Genomic DNA, 18,181 nt, shown 5'->3' on the forward strand with positions numbered 1-18,181 from the left:
AGCGCCTGCCAATCGAGGTGCCCACTAGAGGCTTGCCACCGAGACTGCCGGAGCCAGAGCGCTGAAGCTTGCCATTGATCCTGGTGGAGTGACAACTCTACAGGACCGGCTCTTGAAAGGCTGTCTTTTGGAAGCTAGTGTCTTCACCTGTGGGTCTTGATTAAGACACACTCTCCGCCATCCTGAGGGTCCAAATTGTAGATGTAGAGGTGTCCATCAGAAGATGCGACTAGCAGCCTCGGCAATTTCTGGATCCTAAGGGCCAGGTAAAACATGAACCGCGATTACAACAAGATGGGTAACGGACTGGCTTCAAATGGCAAGGCCTCCCTCACCCGCATTGTCACCAACTTCTGCCATCTGCAAACCCTTAGCCTACTGATCCGTCTGGGCCCCTGGATGTTCCTTTGCGTTCTGACCTCACGATCGACCTTCAGGATTATTTCTTGTCTTGGAACATAATCTTGGAGATGGGGAAAACAATGTGTGTAGGGACCATTATTACCCTGTGCAGCGTGACTGCCAGCAAACACATCAGCTCACCTACATGGAACGCGGTCTCTAGTGGACAAACGTCTCTGCTTTTAACAGTGACAGAGAAGGGTTGGAAAACGTGTAACTGGCTTACCATTTTTGCTGGTTAGTTCTATGACTTCCTAAAAATATTCAACTTTTTAATATACTCCTTTAAATTTCTTAGATAAAACATCAGTCAGTCCCGTAGGTATCTGAGCCTAGCCAATAGGCCTAGAGGCTTTTTATGTAATTACATAAAAATACGAGTTGTTTTCAAGACCATGGCAGCTGGAAGATTAAGATTCCTATGCCCTGGCTTCCAGCTGCCCCCTGAGAATCCATACTGAAATCAGATAGGAAAAGCCTGCTCACCTTTCTTTTTGATGGACTGTCTTTTCTTTCTTTTTTTCTTTTCACGTTTGGGAACTTTGTGCTTTGGAAAAAAGACATTTACAAAAGCATGGGCTTGTTTGTGGGGCTGGGGTGGCACGGTACGTACGTAGAGAGGGTGCAGATGTTCCTCTGCCCAGAGAAGTTCAAGCGTCCGGTGGCAAAGGCCCTGTCCTGATTCATCATGTCTGACACTTGGGCCGGGAGGTAGTTGGTGGCAGCCATGAACATCTTTCCCATGTAGCCACTCCAGGTCGAAGGCTCTTCTGGCCGACTAGGGGGGTGAGGCATAGGCGAAGATGGGACTGAGCCGCGAGCATCTCCCCAGTGACCTACACACCCGAACGTCGTTAGCTGTACTCACGGCGGCAGGGAGAGACTGTGCCTTTGCACAATGTTCTGCCCACCGAGAACAATTCGGGACATATTATTCTGGCAATAACAAGAGAGCATCAAGGGCTTGTTTGTCCTTCAGAAGAGCCATTGTGGAGCTGTTAAAAGGTTCCCAATGCTACTGTTTTCCTGCATTAAAAAAGCTGTATCTGATGATCAGTCTGATTTCTAGATTTCCGAAATAGGGCTAGGGCAGAGAATGAGATGGACTCCATACCTGGACTCTAAAATAAGCCAAGGCCTGTACTGGGCTCACGGAAGAACACCCAGGTCTCAAGGTGAAGGCCCACCTGAGCCAGACTGAGTGGGAAGCAAACCTCCGGGCAAGACACTTTGGGCCGTGTCTGATTACACCCCGGAGCCACCTGGGTACCCAGCATTCATAATGATGGAGGTAATTCAACGGGACCCTGCAGTCATGGAACTTCATCCCCGGGTCTCTGCCAGACAAAGGGGGTGAATGCTCTGTTGGGGAGAGACACCCCCCCATCTCCGTGCTCTGCACAGCAGGCAGTGCATGGAGGACCAGGGCTGCCACACCTGTTCCCAGGAGCACCTGCTGACGAGGGGACAGTGGGATCAGGTCCTGGTGGGAAACTGACACTGCGGCTCAGAGCTCTGCACTTGCTCCTCCCTGTGTTACCAACAGGCTCGGCGGTCTGGGGACAAACCTCTCTGGGCTTTGACCTTCTCATCTGAAATGACACTGTACTACTGTGATTCTGTGATCTGAGGCAGCACGAGACATCCCGGTACTGACTGCCCTAGAGCCCTGTGCTCTGGGTTGGGATTTACAAAGAGGTATAACATACAGAGCCCGCATTCTGGGTGGAGGCATGGATACATCAAAACAAAACAAAAAAACAACCCATGAGCAGTTAATGTATGGCGCCACATAAATGCACAGGCGGGAGCTTCTCTAGGGCCACAGAGGAAATAGAGGCAGATGAGGAGGCTCCTTAACTTCCCAGTTTCCACATTTCCTCGTTTGGAAAACAGGGATTGCCACTGTAGCCACTGGGAGAACTAAAGATGCTGCGTAGAGGTCAACGCTGTTTTGTGAGAAGGTGTCTCGGGCTGGGGGCACTGGAGAGGTTCCGGGGAGGGGTGGCCACGGGGCTCTGCAGCAGGTCTGACCCAGAGCCCAGGATCGGGGAGGAGAAGGGAGGGGAGGAGCTGGGAATTTTATCCCCAAGGACAATGGGAGCACAGGTTTCTGAGGAGATGTGTCATATTCAAAGGAGCATTTTCAGAAGATGAATCTGGCAAGAAGATAGAGGATGGACTGGTAAGAAGAGACTGGAAAGAGGTCAAATATGAGAGTAATGACGTGGACCGGCAAGAGAAGCTGAAGACGTGGCTAAGGGCAGTGGCCGGCGAAACAGGACGGAAGAGGCCATCGTGGCCCCATGGTCCAGGACACAGGAGCACCCCACGGACAGGCTGAGGGGAGATCCCAAAACGACGTGGGGCAGAGATTCTGCTCCTGGTCACCTGTGGTCACTCTCAGCGCAGGAGTCTGCAGCGGGAAACGGATCTTACACCCTGATAACAAACCCAGAGGGAGACAGAACCGCTGCAGCGGTTTGAGATCCCTCAGCTGCGAAACCTCGGGTGGAAGGTACCAGAACAGCTCAGCACCCTCCTGCACTCAAACTTACTATGACAGATGGCGCATTAAAGCTCCGGAAGAGATCAGGGCTTCAGTTTTCGAGACCATATGACAAGTGACAGATCTAGAGAGTAGATACAGTCTCTGGGCAAAGTGTGCAGAGTAAGGAGAACGTCGGGGCGCACGATGAGCTTTGGGACACACCTGCGCAGAGGTGCGAGTGAGAGGGCTGTGAGAAGTGAGCCAGCACAGCCCGGCGTCTCAACACCGCGGGGGACGAGGCTTCCAGAGGACGAGTGCCTCACACGCACTACGCTGGCCCGCAGGACAGGCAGGAGCAGGACTGAAAACCCGCTGCACGTGCTGGCCTGGTTGCTGGTGCCTTTGGATGGAGTTTCAGAAGAGAGAGGGACAGGCTGAGTGTGGTGGCTCACGCCTGAAATCCTAGCACTCTGGGAGGCCGAGGCAGGAGGATGGCTTGAGGTCAGGAGTTTTAGACTAGCCTGAGCAAGAGCAAGAGCAAGATCCTGTCTCTACTAGAAAAATAGAAAGAAATTAATTGGCCAACTAAAAACATATAGAAAAAATTAGCCGGGCATGGTGGCACATGCCTGTAGTCCCAGCTACTCGGGAGGATGAGGCAGAAGGATTACTTGAGCCCAGGAGACTGAGGTTGCTGTGAGCTAGGTTGACACCACGGCACTGTAGCCTGGCAACAGAGTGAGACTCTGTCTTAAACAAAAAAGAAGAGGGAGGGACAGAGGCCAGGCGCTGCATCATATTAACACACACTAACACACACGTGATAGAGGCTGGCATCACATCATACTGACACACACTAACACATACATAACACAGAGGCAGGGTACTATATTGTACTAATTATGTGGAAAAAGTATTTTTCTCATGGAAGTCCTACCACATTAGGGGGAGAAGAACTTCTTTCAATCCCAAGAGAGGCCTCCCTGGTACAGCTGTGAAACCCAGCCCAGACTGTGTACCTGGGACGCTGACTAGAGATGTCCCCAGAGTTTGCGCCCTGGGGCTGCTCTGAGGAAGCCGGCGAGGGTATAACATGTGCCCTTGTATGTGGACTCCGGGCTTGGAGACAGAGCCTGGCTTTGAGCAAGACATCGAACTCTGGACCTCAGTTTCCTCAGCTGTCACACTCCCGCCCTGCCCGTCTTCTAGCCACGCCGTGGGGGACCAAGGCAGGAAGTGTGGAAAACGCTGTGCGAGCTATGAGACGCTGTGGATGCACAAGTGTCACATCACTGCCAACCCTGCCACCTGCTTTCAGAGTGTGACTGAGCAAAGCACTAAAACGTCATGTTCCAGTGTCCTATAATGACACTCAAGAGACGTGTCAAGAGACACAGGTGCCTGAACCCCCTGAGGAAGGGCGTGAGCCACCAACTGTGCTACCAGAATCAGGATCTAGGCTGTGTTGGGAGGGGGATGGGCAAAGTGACACTGCGGAGGACGATAGCTGCGAGGGAGGAGAATTCTTCACCACTTTCTGGCGTAAAGCAACCCCAAGGTGACCCCACATGGTCACGTGCCCAGCAGGTCCTCAATGGCCATGAACAGGTGCGTGCACACTATGGCAGGCAGAATTTCTAGGAGTGGCCCCCAAGATTCCACGCCCTGGTTCCTGGTCCCTGTGACGGTGACAAGGCAGCAGTCCCGTCACCGTGTGGTGCATGTGCCCCCGCTGACCTCAGGCAGGGAGGTTGACAAGGTGGACTCAATCCGACCCTGCCCACCCTTAAGAACAGAGAGCCGTCTCGGACAGCGGCAGAGAAGGCAGGCAGAGGGCAAGCCGGGGAAATCCAGGCGCCAGAAGGAGTTGACGTGATGCTGCTGGTTTGAAGGCTGAGGGAGAAGGAACGTGGGTGGCCTGTCGGAGCTGACAGTGAGCACAGAAGCGGGGACCCCACAGCTACAACCACGGGGACCAGCGCTCTTGCCAGTAGCAGGAGTGAGCTGGGAAGAGGACTCCGAGCTCCGGAGGAGAACGCAGCTGGCTGGTATCTCCCTCTCAGCCTTGTGAGGCCCTGAGCAGAGGGCCCAGCTGTGCCATCCCAGGCTTTTGACCTACAGAACTGTGGAATAATAAATGTGTGCTGTGCAAAGCCATTAAGTTTGTGGTAATTTGTTACGGCGGCGGCAACGGGAATCCAATACGCACACCACTGGCTACAATCTAATGCAGGCTTTAATACACATCCCCATGGGAGTGTTTGCCAAGCACTCGGTGGCGGTGCTAATAGCAATAATAAATATATTAATATTACTAAATCTACAGCTACACTGGCTCACTCTTATCCGTGCTTACTATGTGCCAGGCGCTGTACTAAATGCTTTAGGTCAACAGACTCCTTTAATCCTCAAACAAGCCCAAATACATTATCATGTTTGTTTCACAGATGAGGAAACTGAAATACAAAAAGATTAAATTATCTCCCCAGGGTCTCACAGCTCCCAAGGGGCAGAGCCAAGATGTGATCTCAGGAGTGTGGCCCCTGATTTTGTACTACCACTGAAGTTTTACTAACACACACTCCACCACTTTGGTGGAGACACAAGTAAAGCCAAATTTCTGGCATTCTAACAAAGAAATCGCTTAGGCCGGCCCCTGGTTCCTCCAGCTGATGGGCGTTTGGTGCCCGCTGCCGTACTTGCCTGCTGGCGAGCTGCTCCAGCTTGAAGATGTGCACGGTCTCGGTGTTACTCGAGGCGCAGAGGAACTGTGAGTCCATGCTGAACACGAGAGAGCTGATTGTCACATACCTGGAAACACAGCAACACACGCACAGTGAGCCTGAATTGAGGGTTATTGCCTTGCAGTTCAAAGATCAGCTTTGTAAGAAAATTAAATGCATCCTGAAGAGCCTACGTACTGTAAAATCCCTTCAACCTTGTGTTACTCGTATTTAGAAATTAACATCAGAAAGATACACAGAGGGTCACCGTCTTGTGCAAGAAGAAACCAGGCACAGCCCTGCCTCTCTGTCACCAGATGGGAAGAGTTGCGCCTTCCTGGCACCTTGGGAGTTTTCCAGCTGCTCTGTGCCCCGATCCAGCTGCAGACCCTACATCCATTAAGATCCCCAACAATCACACTTTACGCTGTCCTTTGTTTCCATGCAAGGGAATCAGAAATTATTTTTGAACTGTGACTCCCTGGCCGTTTCATTTCCCCTGTGCTGCTGCCCATGCACACATCGAGCAAGGACTCCGAAGGCTGAACTCCCCGTTATAACGGCGTCTCTGCTTTCAGTCTTACTGAGCCCCAAGCGGAACCTGGAAGTCAATTACCCGGGAAAGTACAGTTACACTTCCTCCGGGAGAGACGAGGGCATGGAGCCACCCTGGGCACATTCCCCAGATAGCTGCCAGCAGCCCCTGCAGGACGTCTGTGGGGACTTTAAAACGGGTTTGAACACTGACCTTTTCATCCCTCTCCGGAACTCGTAGAGCTTTTGCCCGTCAGGTACGGAGAACACCCGGATGACGGTGCCCTGGAAAAGAAAGCGCGTGGCTGTTTCATAACCACTAACGGCTTCACAGAGACGTCCCTTTAGAGAAGAGTTTGTCTCATGGGTTTTGAACATCTGTCTCTGAGGAAGAAGCACTAAGTGTCGAGCATGGAGGCATTTTTATTTGTATATGTGCCATATTAGCAACTCTTGGAACGTGCTTTAAACGCGCTCAGTCTCCCTTTTCCCTCCCACCCCTGCCCAAGGCTATGTGTGTGTGTGTGTGTGTGTCTGTGTGTGTGTGTGTGCCTGTGAGTTTGCCAAACTGCTCTGGCTGGCTTTCTAGAATACTCAATCTCTGCCTATCTAAATACACCTGCTTTTCATGGCACTTAAAATTCAACTTGATCACTTTCCCTGATTATTCCGGTCAGAAGAGCTCAATCTCTGCGGCTAAGTAGCATTTTGTTTGTTTATGAAATGTCACATCTATCTGTATCTATGGATGATATGAATGCACAATTCTTGATAGGGCCACAAGTTTTTATGCAAAATGTCTTATATCTTGTGCAGCACAGGCCTTTGTTCTATTGAATTAACAAATGTCTCAATATACCACAACACACAGGGGCCAGAAATTCTCACTTTGAAACAAATCCTAAGTGCCCCAAAGACCAGTCGGTCTTCATGTCACCAGGCTCGTGCCATCAGATCTCCAGGCACCTCGGGAGACGTCCAGCAGACCCCCAGACAGGAGGATATGCTGGGAATGCACTCACTTTTGCAGACGCGCTCGCCAGTTTGGAGCCCGAGGCATTGAAGGTGATGGCAGCCAGGGTCCCTTCGTGGGCAGCAATAGTGCAGACTGTTTTCTGTGGGTGGAAAGGAAAAATGGATATGGATGCCAGGGAAGAGGGAAGATGCCTTTCCTCTCCCTCTCCTTCCTCTTTTCTTCTTTCTTCCTCATTTGCCAGGCTCGCTCTGTCTCCCTTTCCACCAGACCGTCTGCAGAGGAGCCGGGCCTCGTTCTCCAGCGTATCACGATTCGGCTTCAACGGCCATGAGTTTCTGCCCCTTTTCCTGCCCCTGGGAAGGTGGACAGCCAACCGTGCGCCTGACGCTCCGCCATGCTGTCGTGGGCACGCCCTGCGGCACACGGAGCAGGCAGGACCCCCGCGTTCCTGTCCCACTGTCTCAGACCAGGACACGTGCGGTGTGACACATTCAATCGGATAACCGGCCACCAGCTGGCAAGCAGTTTCCATCGTGCTGCGGATGTCTGACTCGGCCTGGCCCGCTGCCTCTCGGTTATGTGGGCCCACGGCAAGCCCGAGAGCGAATGCCATTACCTTCTCTTCCACACCCACCCGTGATGGCCAGAACAACTCCCCGTGTTGCTTCCGCCTCTGCTCCTCACCCCCTGCGACGGGGCCTCTGTCTCTCCTTCCATCCAGCACCCCAGCCCAGGCAGGCGGGCTGGGGTAGGCGGGACCCCTGTGGACTTACCAGGGAGTTTCCATCATAAAGCACAATCTCGCCTGTAGTCAGGCTTCCAGGATAGGCCAAGTAAGAATTGGAATGGTTGATAGAGAGGGCGCATAGACCTGGCAAAGGAGAAACAGGACATGAATGGCCAGGGTGCCCGCAAGGGAGACAGACGCGAGCGTCTGAAAACAGCATGGCTACAGTGCCACCTACTGGCGAGGAGAGGAACGGCTTCGCAGACGTTTACTTTCTGTTGATTATCACGCAGATCAAAGGACTCCAATAAAGGAAATCCACAAGGGAAGAACTCCTGGTTTAACACTGGCCATGTCCTATTCACCACTAAGCAATAAGGATTTAGACTATTAAAAACGCTCATCTTCACATTTTACCCTCGGCCTCTGAAACAACATCTATCTACTTCCTTTCCAATTCCTTCCTGCTCTAGGGCTACACGAGGATTTACTCGTAACTGAAATGAACCTTCCTGTTGCAAAAGGTCACTGGGTATTAGTATTTCTGCAGGTGAATATATACAGTTGGCCAGTAATTGCAAGTTGGAGAAGAGGAAGAGCAAAGGATCTATTTAGAAATTGCTCATTTCTGAGCTGAACGCCCTGCCCTGATAAGGGAAATGGGCACCTCTGGAGGCGGAAGTTCATCTGAGGTCTGCCTCTGCAGTCACGATGGTGTGCCCAGTCATCGAAACAAACCAAATACAGAGGACGTTTTGGATTTAAGATGCTTCCACAATATTCTGAGAGAGTAAACAGCCCATCAAACCATTGAACCAAATTAGCTACTTTTATTTACAAAGGGACTTAAGCCGGCGGGGATAAGGATTCCCAGCGTTTAAGAAAAGGATTTTCACAACAATGGTTTAGATTAATGGAGGTATACATGATAGTAGTGAATTCAAGGGATTCTGAAGAACCAAATACCAGAATGCCAGAATAGGAGCTTTGAGATTACCCAAGAGAAATATCTTTTTACATATAAAAGGGGACTGATATCTTTGTTATAAGTTAGTATGTTAAGTGGGCTTCTTATAAGAGTATAAGAAAAACTTTAGATCAGGCTGAAATGTACCTTACCTAATCTGTCGAGGAAACAGAGCAGAGAAAAAAAAAGTTTAGAATTGGAACCTATGTCCTGTTTCCTGCTCGGGCTTTGCTGCGTACTCAGCAGGGCTGTATTCTTATCACTTGCCAAGCAGACCACAGGAGGAAGGTGGCCAAGCCCCGGCAGGCACCCCTAACCGTGTGTTATGGCACCCCTGCCATCCCATGGATGTACAAGGCCATTCCTGACCCCAGCCTTAGAAAAGGCCACTCATACCTTCCCAGTTTCGCTCTGGGAACCCCCACTCCCCATCCCCTCTGAGTTCTTTGTGATTCAAATGTAATTTCAAGAACAGCTCAGCGGAGAATGCATTCTAGTCTCAGAGAAACTGGGGAAGGAAAGCAGGAGATCAGGGTGGCTCACAGGGTGGGTTCCCACAGAGGGGGTTGGCACAAAAGATGTTAATAAAATATGGCAACCTTAAAAGGGCTTGAGCACCAAACTAAAGAATTAAGATCTTTCAAATGCAGCAGGTGACTGCTGAAGGGTTCTGAGCACACATGTTTTTTAAAAAGCACTGATAAAACCATAATGAGATACCACTCCACACCCACTAGGATGGCTATAATAAAAAAGACAGATGCTAAATGTCAGTGGGGATTTGGAGAAATTGGAACCCTATACACTGCTGGTGGGAATGTCAAATGGGGCAGTTCTTTGGAACTTTTGGCAGTTCCTCAAAAGTTAAACAGAAAGTTCTCATGTGACTCCGAAATTACACTCCTACAGATATACCCAAGAGAAATTAAAACATATGTCCACACAGAAACTTGTAAACAGATTCATAGCAGCATTATTCACAAGGCAAAAATTGGAAACAAACCAAAGGTCTATAAACTGGTGAATGGATAAATAAATTGTGGTATATCCTTAGAATAGAATATTATTTGGTAATACAAAGAAATTAACTATTGATACATGTTGCAACATGGATGAACCTTGAAAATATCAGGTTAAGTGAAAGTGAAAGAGGTCAGTCATAAATTATATCTTGATAAAGGTGGGGTGTGTGTGTGTGTGTTTAAGGCAGTGTTTTATGAATACTTATCTGGCAGAGACAGGCTGAGGACATGAGTTTGAGACCAGGGTCTGCCGTGTGCCGGGTAACTCTTGCCGAGTGACCTGTGGCCCTTTCATGCCTGTTTCCTAGCTGCGCTATGAAGCGGCCGCAGTGCTCTGGGGGTCTTTCCAGCTTGACATTCCGAGAGGCCACACTTTCATCTACTCACTTCCTCCCTCTGAGAAAATACCGAGCACATCTCTGCGGCAGAGAGAGCCGAGAGGTCTCTGAGCAGGAGCCCTGGACAAAGACTACCAGTTGTCCTTCAGAGTTTTGTGTTAAAATATAAATATCCCAGAAAGAAAGAAAGGCTTACACTTTTCTTTAGCTAACATTGAACTTCCTGTGATACCTAAAATAGAATTAGACGAACCCAGGTGCTAACGAGAAAGGGACAGGGGACGACGGGTGCGGAAGCTCGCGCTGACACACGCCACTGATTTGACAGCTTTGCCTTGGGGCTCTCGCCTTTACCAATCCATCTGAGTTTAGCCAAGGAATCTGCACGCCAACCCTCACAGACTTAATGAAGGTCCCCAGAGATGCTTGCCGTGACTTCCTTCCATTGGCCACGGTCCAGGTTTCAGAAAAATCCAACTGGCTCCGTGATTGTGTCTTTCTACCTTGTGAAGCAGCCAAAGCCAGCGGGAATACTTTTTTTTTTTTTTTTTGCCTTAGCTATTACCATTCTGCTAGTCTTCTGTTTCTGTCACAGGTGTAACCAAAAGCCCTTTCAAGGAAGGAAATGGGCTTTAAAAAACATTATTTTATAACATAAAAGTAATGGTGTAGAAAACTCCCAAAGCCCAGAAAATATAAAGAAAGAGAAAAAAAAAATCACCCATGATTCTAAAACCCAGAGGCTATTTTTAACACTCACAACATTTGAGCGTATTTTCATGCAGTCTTTTTTCTATATAGGAACGAGATTTGATGGGGCGTTTGGATTTATTTTAGATTTGACACATATTTTCATAAATCATTGCTGGCTATAATTTCACCGAAATTGTCTGGCTGTAATTCTTCTACAGCTGGAAAAGAAGTACCTGCTATCTATCAAGTTAAAAAGCAATGGAATCAGCTGGAATTAGAAGAAAGTCCCATGATTTTAAATCCCTCTCACCTTGGTATTTATGGTATTACATGCCAAACTTTAGGCAAGTTAACAGTGATTTATAAAATGTAGGCCCCGTTGAGAGTTGATTAATGTCTCAAAATATGCTTTCCAATTTTCAAAAATAGAAAGGAACGAAATCATCTCTGTACAGCAAATGCTATATGCTACCACAAAAGGGACCCCTTTACACCACCTAAATTATCATTTGCAGAAAGAGGACTTATGGGGGGTATAAACCACGACTGTGTTCTACGATCCACGTGGCTGTGGGGCACGGAATGCCGACCCCCCATGTCCCGTGAAGGGTGGTCAGGTCTGCAAAGCCCCTGGCCCCCAGTTCTGTCCCTGGCAGGAGTTTCATGGAGATTTCCACCTTTGATCGGTCTCTCAGTGCACGACTGCTGTGCTATCAGGAAATTAACTTTGAGCTCCTGTCTGGCCAAACTCTGTAAAGGAAACAGCCTGCAATCTCTGACACAACAGGAATGGGCATGACACAGACACAGATAGAAGGAAGGAAATTTACAGCTGCGTGAGATACTAAAAATGAGGCCACAGCAGAACTCTGTAGATGGAATTTACTTGTAGTTCGCTAGGTCAAAATACATTCAGAATTTGTGTGCCAAAGCCAATTAGACAAGCAATTCTGTCTCCCTTGTGTGCCCAGTAAGGATTTATAAAGTCAAGAGCCAGAGTTGCCATCTTATTTCTCTTGTTGTTCAGAAAATAAAATAGAGGATGAGAACACACACGAAGACCCTTGGCCTCTGAGGACTGCATATTCATGGTTTTGACAGTTCAGAGACCTCTGAAGGTTCCCGAGGAACCGGCCATGCCAATGAAGCGCAGCGTTGGCTCATATGAGCTGCCCCGTGGGTCTCTGGGGGACGGTGAGTGAGCCCAGGGGACACCCCCACCCCGAGCAGACAGAGTGGACACACCTGTGCCCTCTGACACCAGGACCTCAGCTAATTCTCTCCACAGCCACTCAGGGGGCTAAAAATGGTCGTCTCTGTTTTATTCAAGTAAAAAGGGAGCTCAGGAGAAGTTGGGGTGATAATTACAAATGTGAGGATTTGGGCTATTTTTCCAAAGAACATCAAAGATCTAAAGAGACACGTTTGGGTCCACCCGCCCCTGGTCTTTCAGACGGAGAAGCCCAATCTATCCCTGGATCCTTTTGTGATGTTTATCTGAGACAGTGAAAGTGCCTCCCATTGTTTCTAATTTTTCTTGCGATAAAAGTAATTCCCTTTACAAACAATACACATTCTCTCTAACATGGCATACACATGGCCTTGCATTTTTAAACCCTGTTTCCTTCCTGTTTAAGCTGCAAAAAGTGAGACAACCGATGAGTTTTCTGTGCTGAAGAAAAAGAGTATATTTGCTAAAAAATAAGAGCAAATGGGGAGAAATGTCCCCGTTTGCAGGGACAGTGTGCTTGGTCCCCAAGCAGCCCTGTCGTCTGGGGGCCAAGTTCTCGCCAGGTGTGAGGGAGGAAGGGCACTCCCTGTCCCCCACTCCCCTTTCTTCAAAGACCCTGAGAGCCACAGGCGGCTGTCCACCCCTGCCCAAATCCGTCAAGGTCCAGCACAAGCTGTGCCTTCCGAGCCCTGTGTAGGTTCAGGTGCCTTCGTGTCCTACCAGAAAAGCACATCTTCCCTTCAGCTGTCCACACCTAAACACTGGTTCCACCCCTGCCAAGGCTTGCGAGAGCACCTGGGGAACCTGTGCCGGCTAGATTGTGGGTTCCCGGCGCGGGCTGCCGTCTCTGTTCCTGACAGCGCCTGCTATGGTGCCAGGCACATGGTGTGCCTGCGATAGCTGCTTTTCCAGATCATTTCAACATCTCATGCCTCAAACCAAACACTTACCACCCACAGTTTCTTCATTTACCACCTTCCATTTTGAGGAATATGCTTTAAATACTTAGCTCACGGAACTTTATAACGGCCTTATAATGGCTTTTGTCCTTTTAAAACAACATTTTGTCATGGCTGAAATTTTAAAGCACTGAAATGATCAGCAAATGGCCATTTATATAATTGAAATGAAGAGAAGGAAAAGAGGCATAGGAAATATGCACTGCATGGCAGGCTTGGTGCTAGTCACTTTCGCAAACGTTACTCTGTTTAATTCTCAGCTGATCCTATGAGATGGGTATTATTATCCCATTTTACAGATAAGGAAACTGAGGCTTGAGAAAGTCTAGGTGACTTGGGTGGGGCCACACAGATCTTGAAATTCAATGAAAATCAAAGAATTAGAAAACTACAGTAATGGAAGCAGTTATATAATGAGACTAAATTGGAATATAATCTACACATAGTAAACTGAATCATTAGATACACAAATTATCCTAGTATCATGACGTCCCATCTCACCACATAAGACGGAATTCTTTCTCATTTACTTCTAGCTCAGTGAATTCATAAAATGTCATCATCTGCTGTTTCAATCTAACACATCTAAACTATTCTCATTCTTAAACACCAGAAATGTTAATAGCATTAAATCCTGAGAATTTAGTAAAGTCCAATATCATAACATATCACCCAGGTACAGAGATTTCTTTGTAATGTAATGAAACACATTCGTTACGGTCTGCGTTGTCTTTCTCCGAGCCAGGCAGACACGCCAAGGCGAAACCTGCTTCTAATTATTACACCTACTCTGTACTGAACGACCACAAAAAACAATTAGGAGTACATACCTTTCAACATCAGATGCATGAAATCTCCCATGTGTCTACCTTAAACGTCTTGACACATTTGCTGCCATGGAGTCCAGATGATCGACTGTATTTCTCCTGGGCTGCAGTGAAAGCCACACAGCCCTCTTGCAGGACACACAGGCTAACATAATCTGAAGCTGCCACCATTGAAACAGAGCCTCAGGGTAAATACCACGAAGACTCATAAAGCAAAAACACTGCTCCATGTTTCCAGTTTAGGTGGAAACATAGCTTGGGAAAGCAGCACGTGGACGTGAGATTTGAAGGGTGTCTGACGTGGACGTGAGATTTGAAGGGTGTCTGGAGCTCACCTGTTGGGTTTGCAGGAATATCCAGGAGGGTCTTCAACAGCTTCATATCTTTAATGTTGTGAATGTAAATGGACTCCTCCAGGCAAACTAGCAGCCTCTGTAATCACACACACAGAATCATCAGTCTACTGAACTGGTTCCTCGAAATGAGTCCTAACTTGATACTAAGCCTAAAGGAGAAGGGATTCCGATGATGCCTTTTGAAGATTATGTTTATGTGTGCATGTGGGCGCACACACACAGCGTTATCCACCTGAACAGGAGCATAAAATACAAAATCTCAAGACATTTTATTTAGAAATTAAGATTTCTTTTTCTTTTCTTTCTTTTTTTTTGAAACGCCCTCTCTCCTTTGAACAGAGATTCCAAAACACTTCCTGAATCAGACTTCCTTTGCCATTTAAGACAATTTCCAGTAATCTCTTTGGTTCCTATTCCCATCTGACATTTTGGCTTTCAATGTTTGTAACACAGGTCTCCCTCTTATACCTATGTGAATTTCTTTGCTCTCTATCGCCAAATCTTAGGTTTCCTCCCTCCTCAAATAATTACCAGTTTTAACTCCTTTCCACTCAAGCTTCCTCCAGGCCCGCTTTGGGGCCACTTTCTGCAGCCCCAGTAATGGGAACTGCAGGAGGCTGTCAGCCCTCACATTAATACCCCACCCAGTACCCTGTGCCCTGCTGGGCTCCCCTCTCTGGTGTCCTCCTCCGAGTGCCGTCAGCCCCTTCTCTTCCTCTTCCCAATGGCTGTGCTCTCTGCTAAGTGAACACAGGGTCACGGGGCTAACGTGTTGGGTGTTTAAAGGACTATAATGCGTAGCCCAGTACAAGTGCAGTGTCGGCGCTGGTGAGGAGGTGTCGGGAAGGCATTTTTGGTCCGGCACACTCTGAGCAGCTGCCTACCACCCCTGCACACGCCTGACTCGGCTTCCCCGAGGCTAGAGTTTCTCAGACTTGGATGAACACCAGAACCACCCAAGCAGCAAGCCCTGGACCCTCCTGGAGATTCTGGCTCGGAGACGGGGGTGTCTTTAGACAAGTACGTAGGTGATGACGCTGCACACCAAGGTTTGAGAACCACTGATCCCAGGCCACCTCCTTTTAGCCCAAGGAACATCAGTTGGAAGGGAAAGTACCTAAGAATACCACCAAAAGAAGAGCCAGTCCCTCTTCTCGGGAAAAGCCGGCTCTGTTGTTTTCCCACTAAGGTACCTCACAGCTCAGAAAGATGGAGACCATCAACTTCAACCAAGCAGAAAAATAAAATGTAAATACCTTTCTTAATTTTAATTAAGGCTCTGTCATATGTCTGAGACTGGGTGCTGAGGGGTAAAAAAATTCTAACAGGGTCTCAAAATTGATGACATGTTTCTCTGATTTACCCAATCGCTTTGCCTTCTGCCAGCACATACCATGGTCTGGACTACATTATTCTGTGCCAGTTTATGTTCTGAGGTTTCTGATCCCCTCTCATGTCCTCTCCAAGCCCCACCATCAACCCCCAGGACAGCGGAGGCCCCAGCGTGTGCCTCTTGCAGGATGGGCACCTGCGTCTGGCTCATCTGGTCTGAGCTGCTCGTCTCCCACCAGCTCCAACAGCGCCATCCGCTGGGCAGCCCACTCAGCTGAATTTCAGGTCACCCCCAAGCTGGCTGCAGATAGGACTAAAAAGAGAGGGAAACAGACAGGAGATGCTGGGGGGGGGCGGGGACCAGGAGGCCCCTCGTTTTGGTTCACGTGAGAGCACACGTCTTAGGTGGACACAGCCCTGCTAACTGCTTTTTTAACATTCAGTTTTCAATCTCAGCAGAACCATGGCCTTGCCTTCAACTCAGCTCATTCCCTGTCACTTTGACTTCTATCTACTGTTCTAGGTTTGATAAGTTACAACTACTTTTATCAATTAAAAGATATTTATAGCATCTGCCCTTGAGCAACCATTGATTTGGCCTCAGAGGCCTTTGATCCAATCGACTTCCATCTGGATAACAAGGGCCCCTAGGAGCAAATGGTCACAGGACTATAAAAGTTTGCATGTCTATATCTGGTTTATTGTCTTTACTCCATAAAACACATTTCCTCAATTAAATACAAGGGAAATAACAATCAACTAAAAATGAAACATGACCATTCTTAAGTGTTCCTCCTTTATGCTTAGAAAATAAGGATTCTGTACTCCTATACCTCCTTATACAAATCTTTAATTTTTTTCCTGTGTTTTTTAAAAAAACAACTGCGCTGTCTGAAGATCTGATGAAGCAGAGGACTGACTACCAAAGAAGGGGACATGGGGCCTTGCATTCCCTCGGAGTACTCGGGCAGCTCTGCTGGACACTGCCTGGCAAAGAGGGGTCGTGGCAGTTGAGTCCCCTAAACCAAAAGTTAAGTCTGAAAGTTTTAAGAAAAGCAAACCTTAAATACTTTTCACACTGGTTTCAAACCATTTTCTTAGGAGCAGAAATGCTAAAGGAAGGGAGAACTGTTAGATGTGGGTTCTCATGACCTTTGCCATGAATTGCTGGGAGTTCTAGGTGCATCCGTGTTCTCTAGAGCACGGGGGAGGGGTGGAGGAGCTCAAAGTTAATGAGTGCTGTGTGGCAGGGAGGCTGGCACCTAAAGGTTAATGGGCTCGGACACTTGAATAATCCTTCCTTGTCCCATTTTCTAGTGAAAATACCAGAGAGAAAGAGAGAAATTATATAAATAAATAGAACAGATTCTATTTGAGAGTTCTGATCTTTATAGAACATTTGCCTAAATCATCTTAAAAAGATAGTCAGGTGCCAAAAAAAGACATTTAACCTCTATGTGCTGGCTATGTAAAAATCTAAAAAAAGGTTCTGAAATGAAACTTAACGTGTTACCAATAGATTTCAGAGAAAGCACTTAAGTCAAGAATTTTGCTTAAAAGGTTCAAGTTGAAAACTCTCAAATGCCTTTCCCTCCCTTGCCAAGAACTCAAGTTTCTTTTCTTCTTTACTTCTCCCTGCTTAAAAATCCCCACCTTATTTTTCCATCTATTTTCTACCATACTGCTTTTTCTTTTCACTTTTTTTTTTGAAGACAGGGTCTCACTCTGTCCCCTAGACCGGACAGCAGTGGAATGATCAGATGTCACTGCAGCCTCAAACAACCAGACTGGAGCAATCTCCTACCTCAGACTCCTGAGCATCTGGGACTACAGGCATGCAAGACGACGCCCGGCTAGTATTTTATTATTTTTTGTAGAGACAGGGTCTCACTATGTTGCCCAGGCTGGTCTCAAACTCACGGGCTCAAGTGATCCTCCTGCCTTGACCTCCCCAAGTACTGGGATTACAGGTGTGAGCCACTGTGCCCAGCCTGACCACAGTGCTTTATATGGACCTCAGCAGATAATCAAAACAGGTGATAAACTAGAAGAAATAATGTCTCCCTTCTCATAAACTTAAGAAAGCACTTTGCTTCATCTGTTAAAAAAATTAATTAGTACTTAATAGTTTAGATACAAAGACCAGAAAACAACATTGTTCTCAATGAATGCAACAACCTCCACCTCCCCAGGAATACTTAATTGAACAGACAGATCTGCATGGTCATGCAAGGAACCTCTTCGTTTATACACTCATTTCATGGTCAGTCAGGAAACAGATACTTAGGAGCACTTTTCTACCAACCACTGCCTTTTTGACCAGGTCTTACAGCCATGAGCAACGCTGACACGGTCCCTGCTCTCACAGGCTAGAAAACCCGGGAATTCAAGGAGGAATCTGCTAATTGCTAATACCCCAATACTTACTGAACAAGAAATTATATTTTTAAAGAGAATGTATTGCCTATTTAAGAATAATGCTTTCTTCGACAAAGAAAACACTACAAGGAAAAATCTTTAAGGGTTAGCTGGGAAAAAGAATAGGGATGTGAGACTGAACAGCTGGCCTGCAAGGACAGCCCAAGGGATGGCAGGAGAAGCCA

General features: G+C 47.7%; 1 protein-coding gene across 1 annotated transcript in view; it reads right to left on the reverse strand.

Moving 5' to 3' along the window:
* The window catches only part of WIPI1 (WD repeat domain, phosphoinositide interacting 1), a 29,301-nt gene that overhangs the window by 4,812 nt on the left and 6,308 nt on the right, over positions 1-18,181 (reverse strand). Inside the window, exons 4-10 of the mRNA XM_012747434.3 lie at positions 14,226-14,322; positions 7,900-7,997; positions 7,173-7,265; positions 6,365-6,435; positions 5,597-5,704; positions 1,016-1,180; positions 148-255 (exon numbers count right to left, since the gene is read on the reverse strand). Coding sequence (XP_012602888.2) covers positions 148-255; positions 1,016-1,180; positions 5,597-5,704; positions 6,365-6,435; positions 7,173-7,265; positions 7,900-7,997; positions 14,226-14,322 — 740 coding nt within the window. The remainder of the gene's footprint in view (positions 1-147; positions 256-1,015; positions 1,181-5,596; positions 5,705-6,364; positions 6,436-7,172; positions 7,266-7,899; positions 7,998-14,225; positions 14,323-18,181) is intronic.

Source organism: Microcebus murinus, chromosome 18 (assembly GCF_040939455.1).
Source record: "Microcebus murinus isolate Inina chromosome 18, M.murinus_Inina_mat1.0, whole genome shotgun sequence".
In the NCBI taxonomy this organism is placed as follows: domain Eukaryota; kingdom Metazoa; phylum Chordata; class Mammalia; order Primates; family Cheirogaleidae; genus Microcebus; species Microcebus murinus.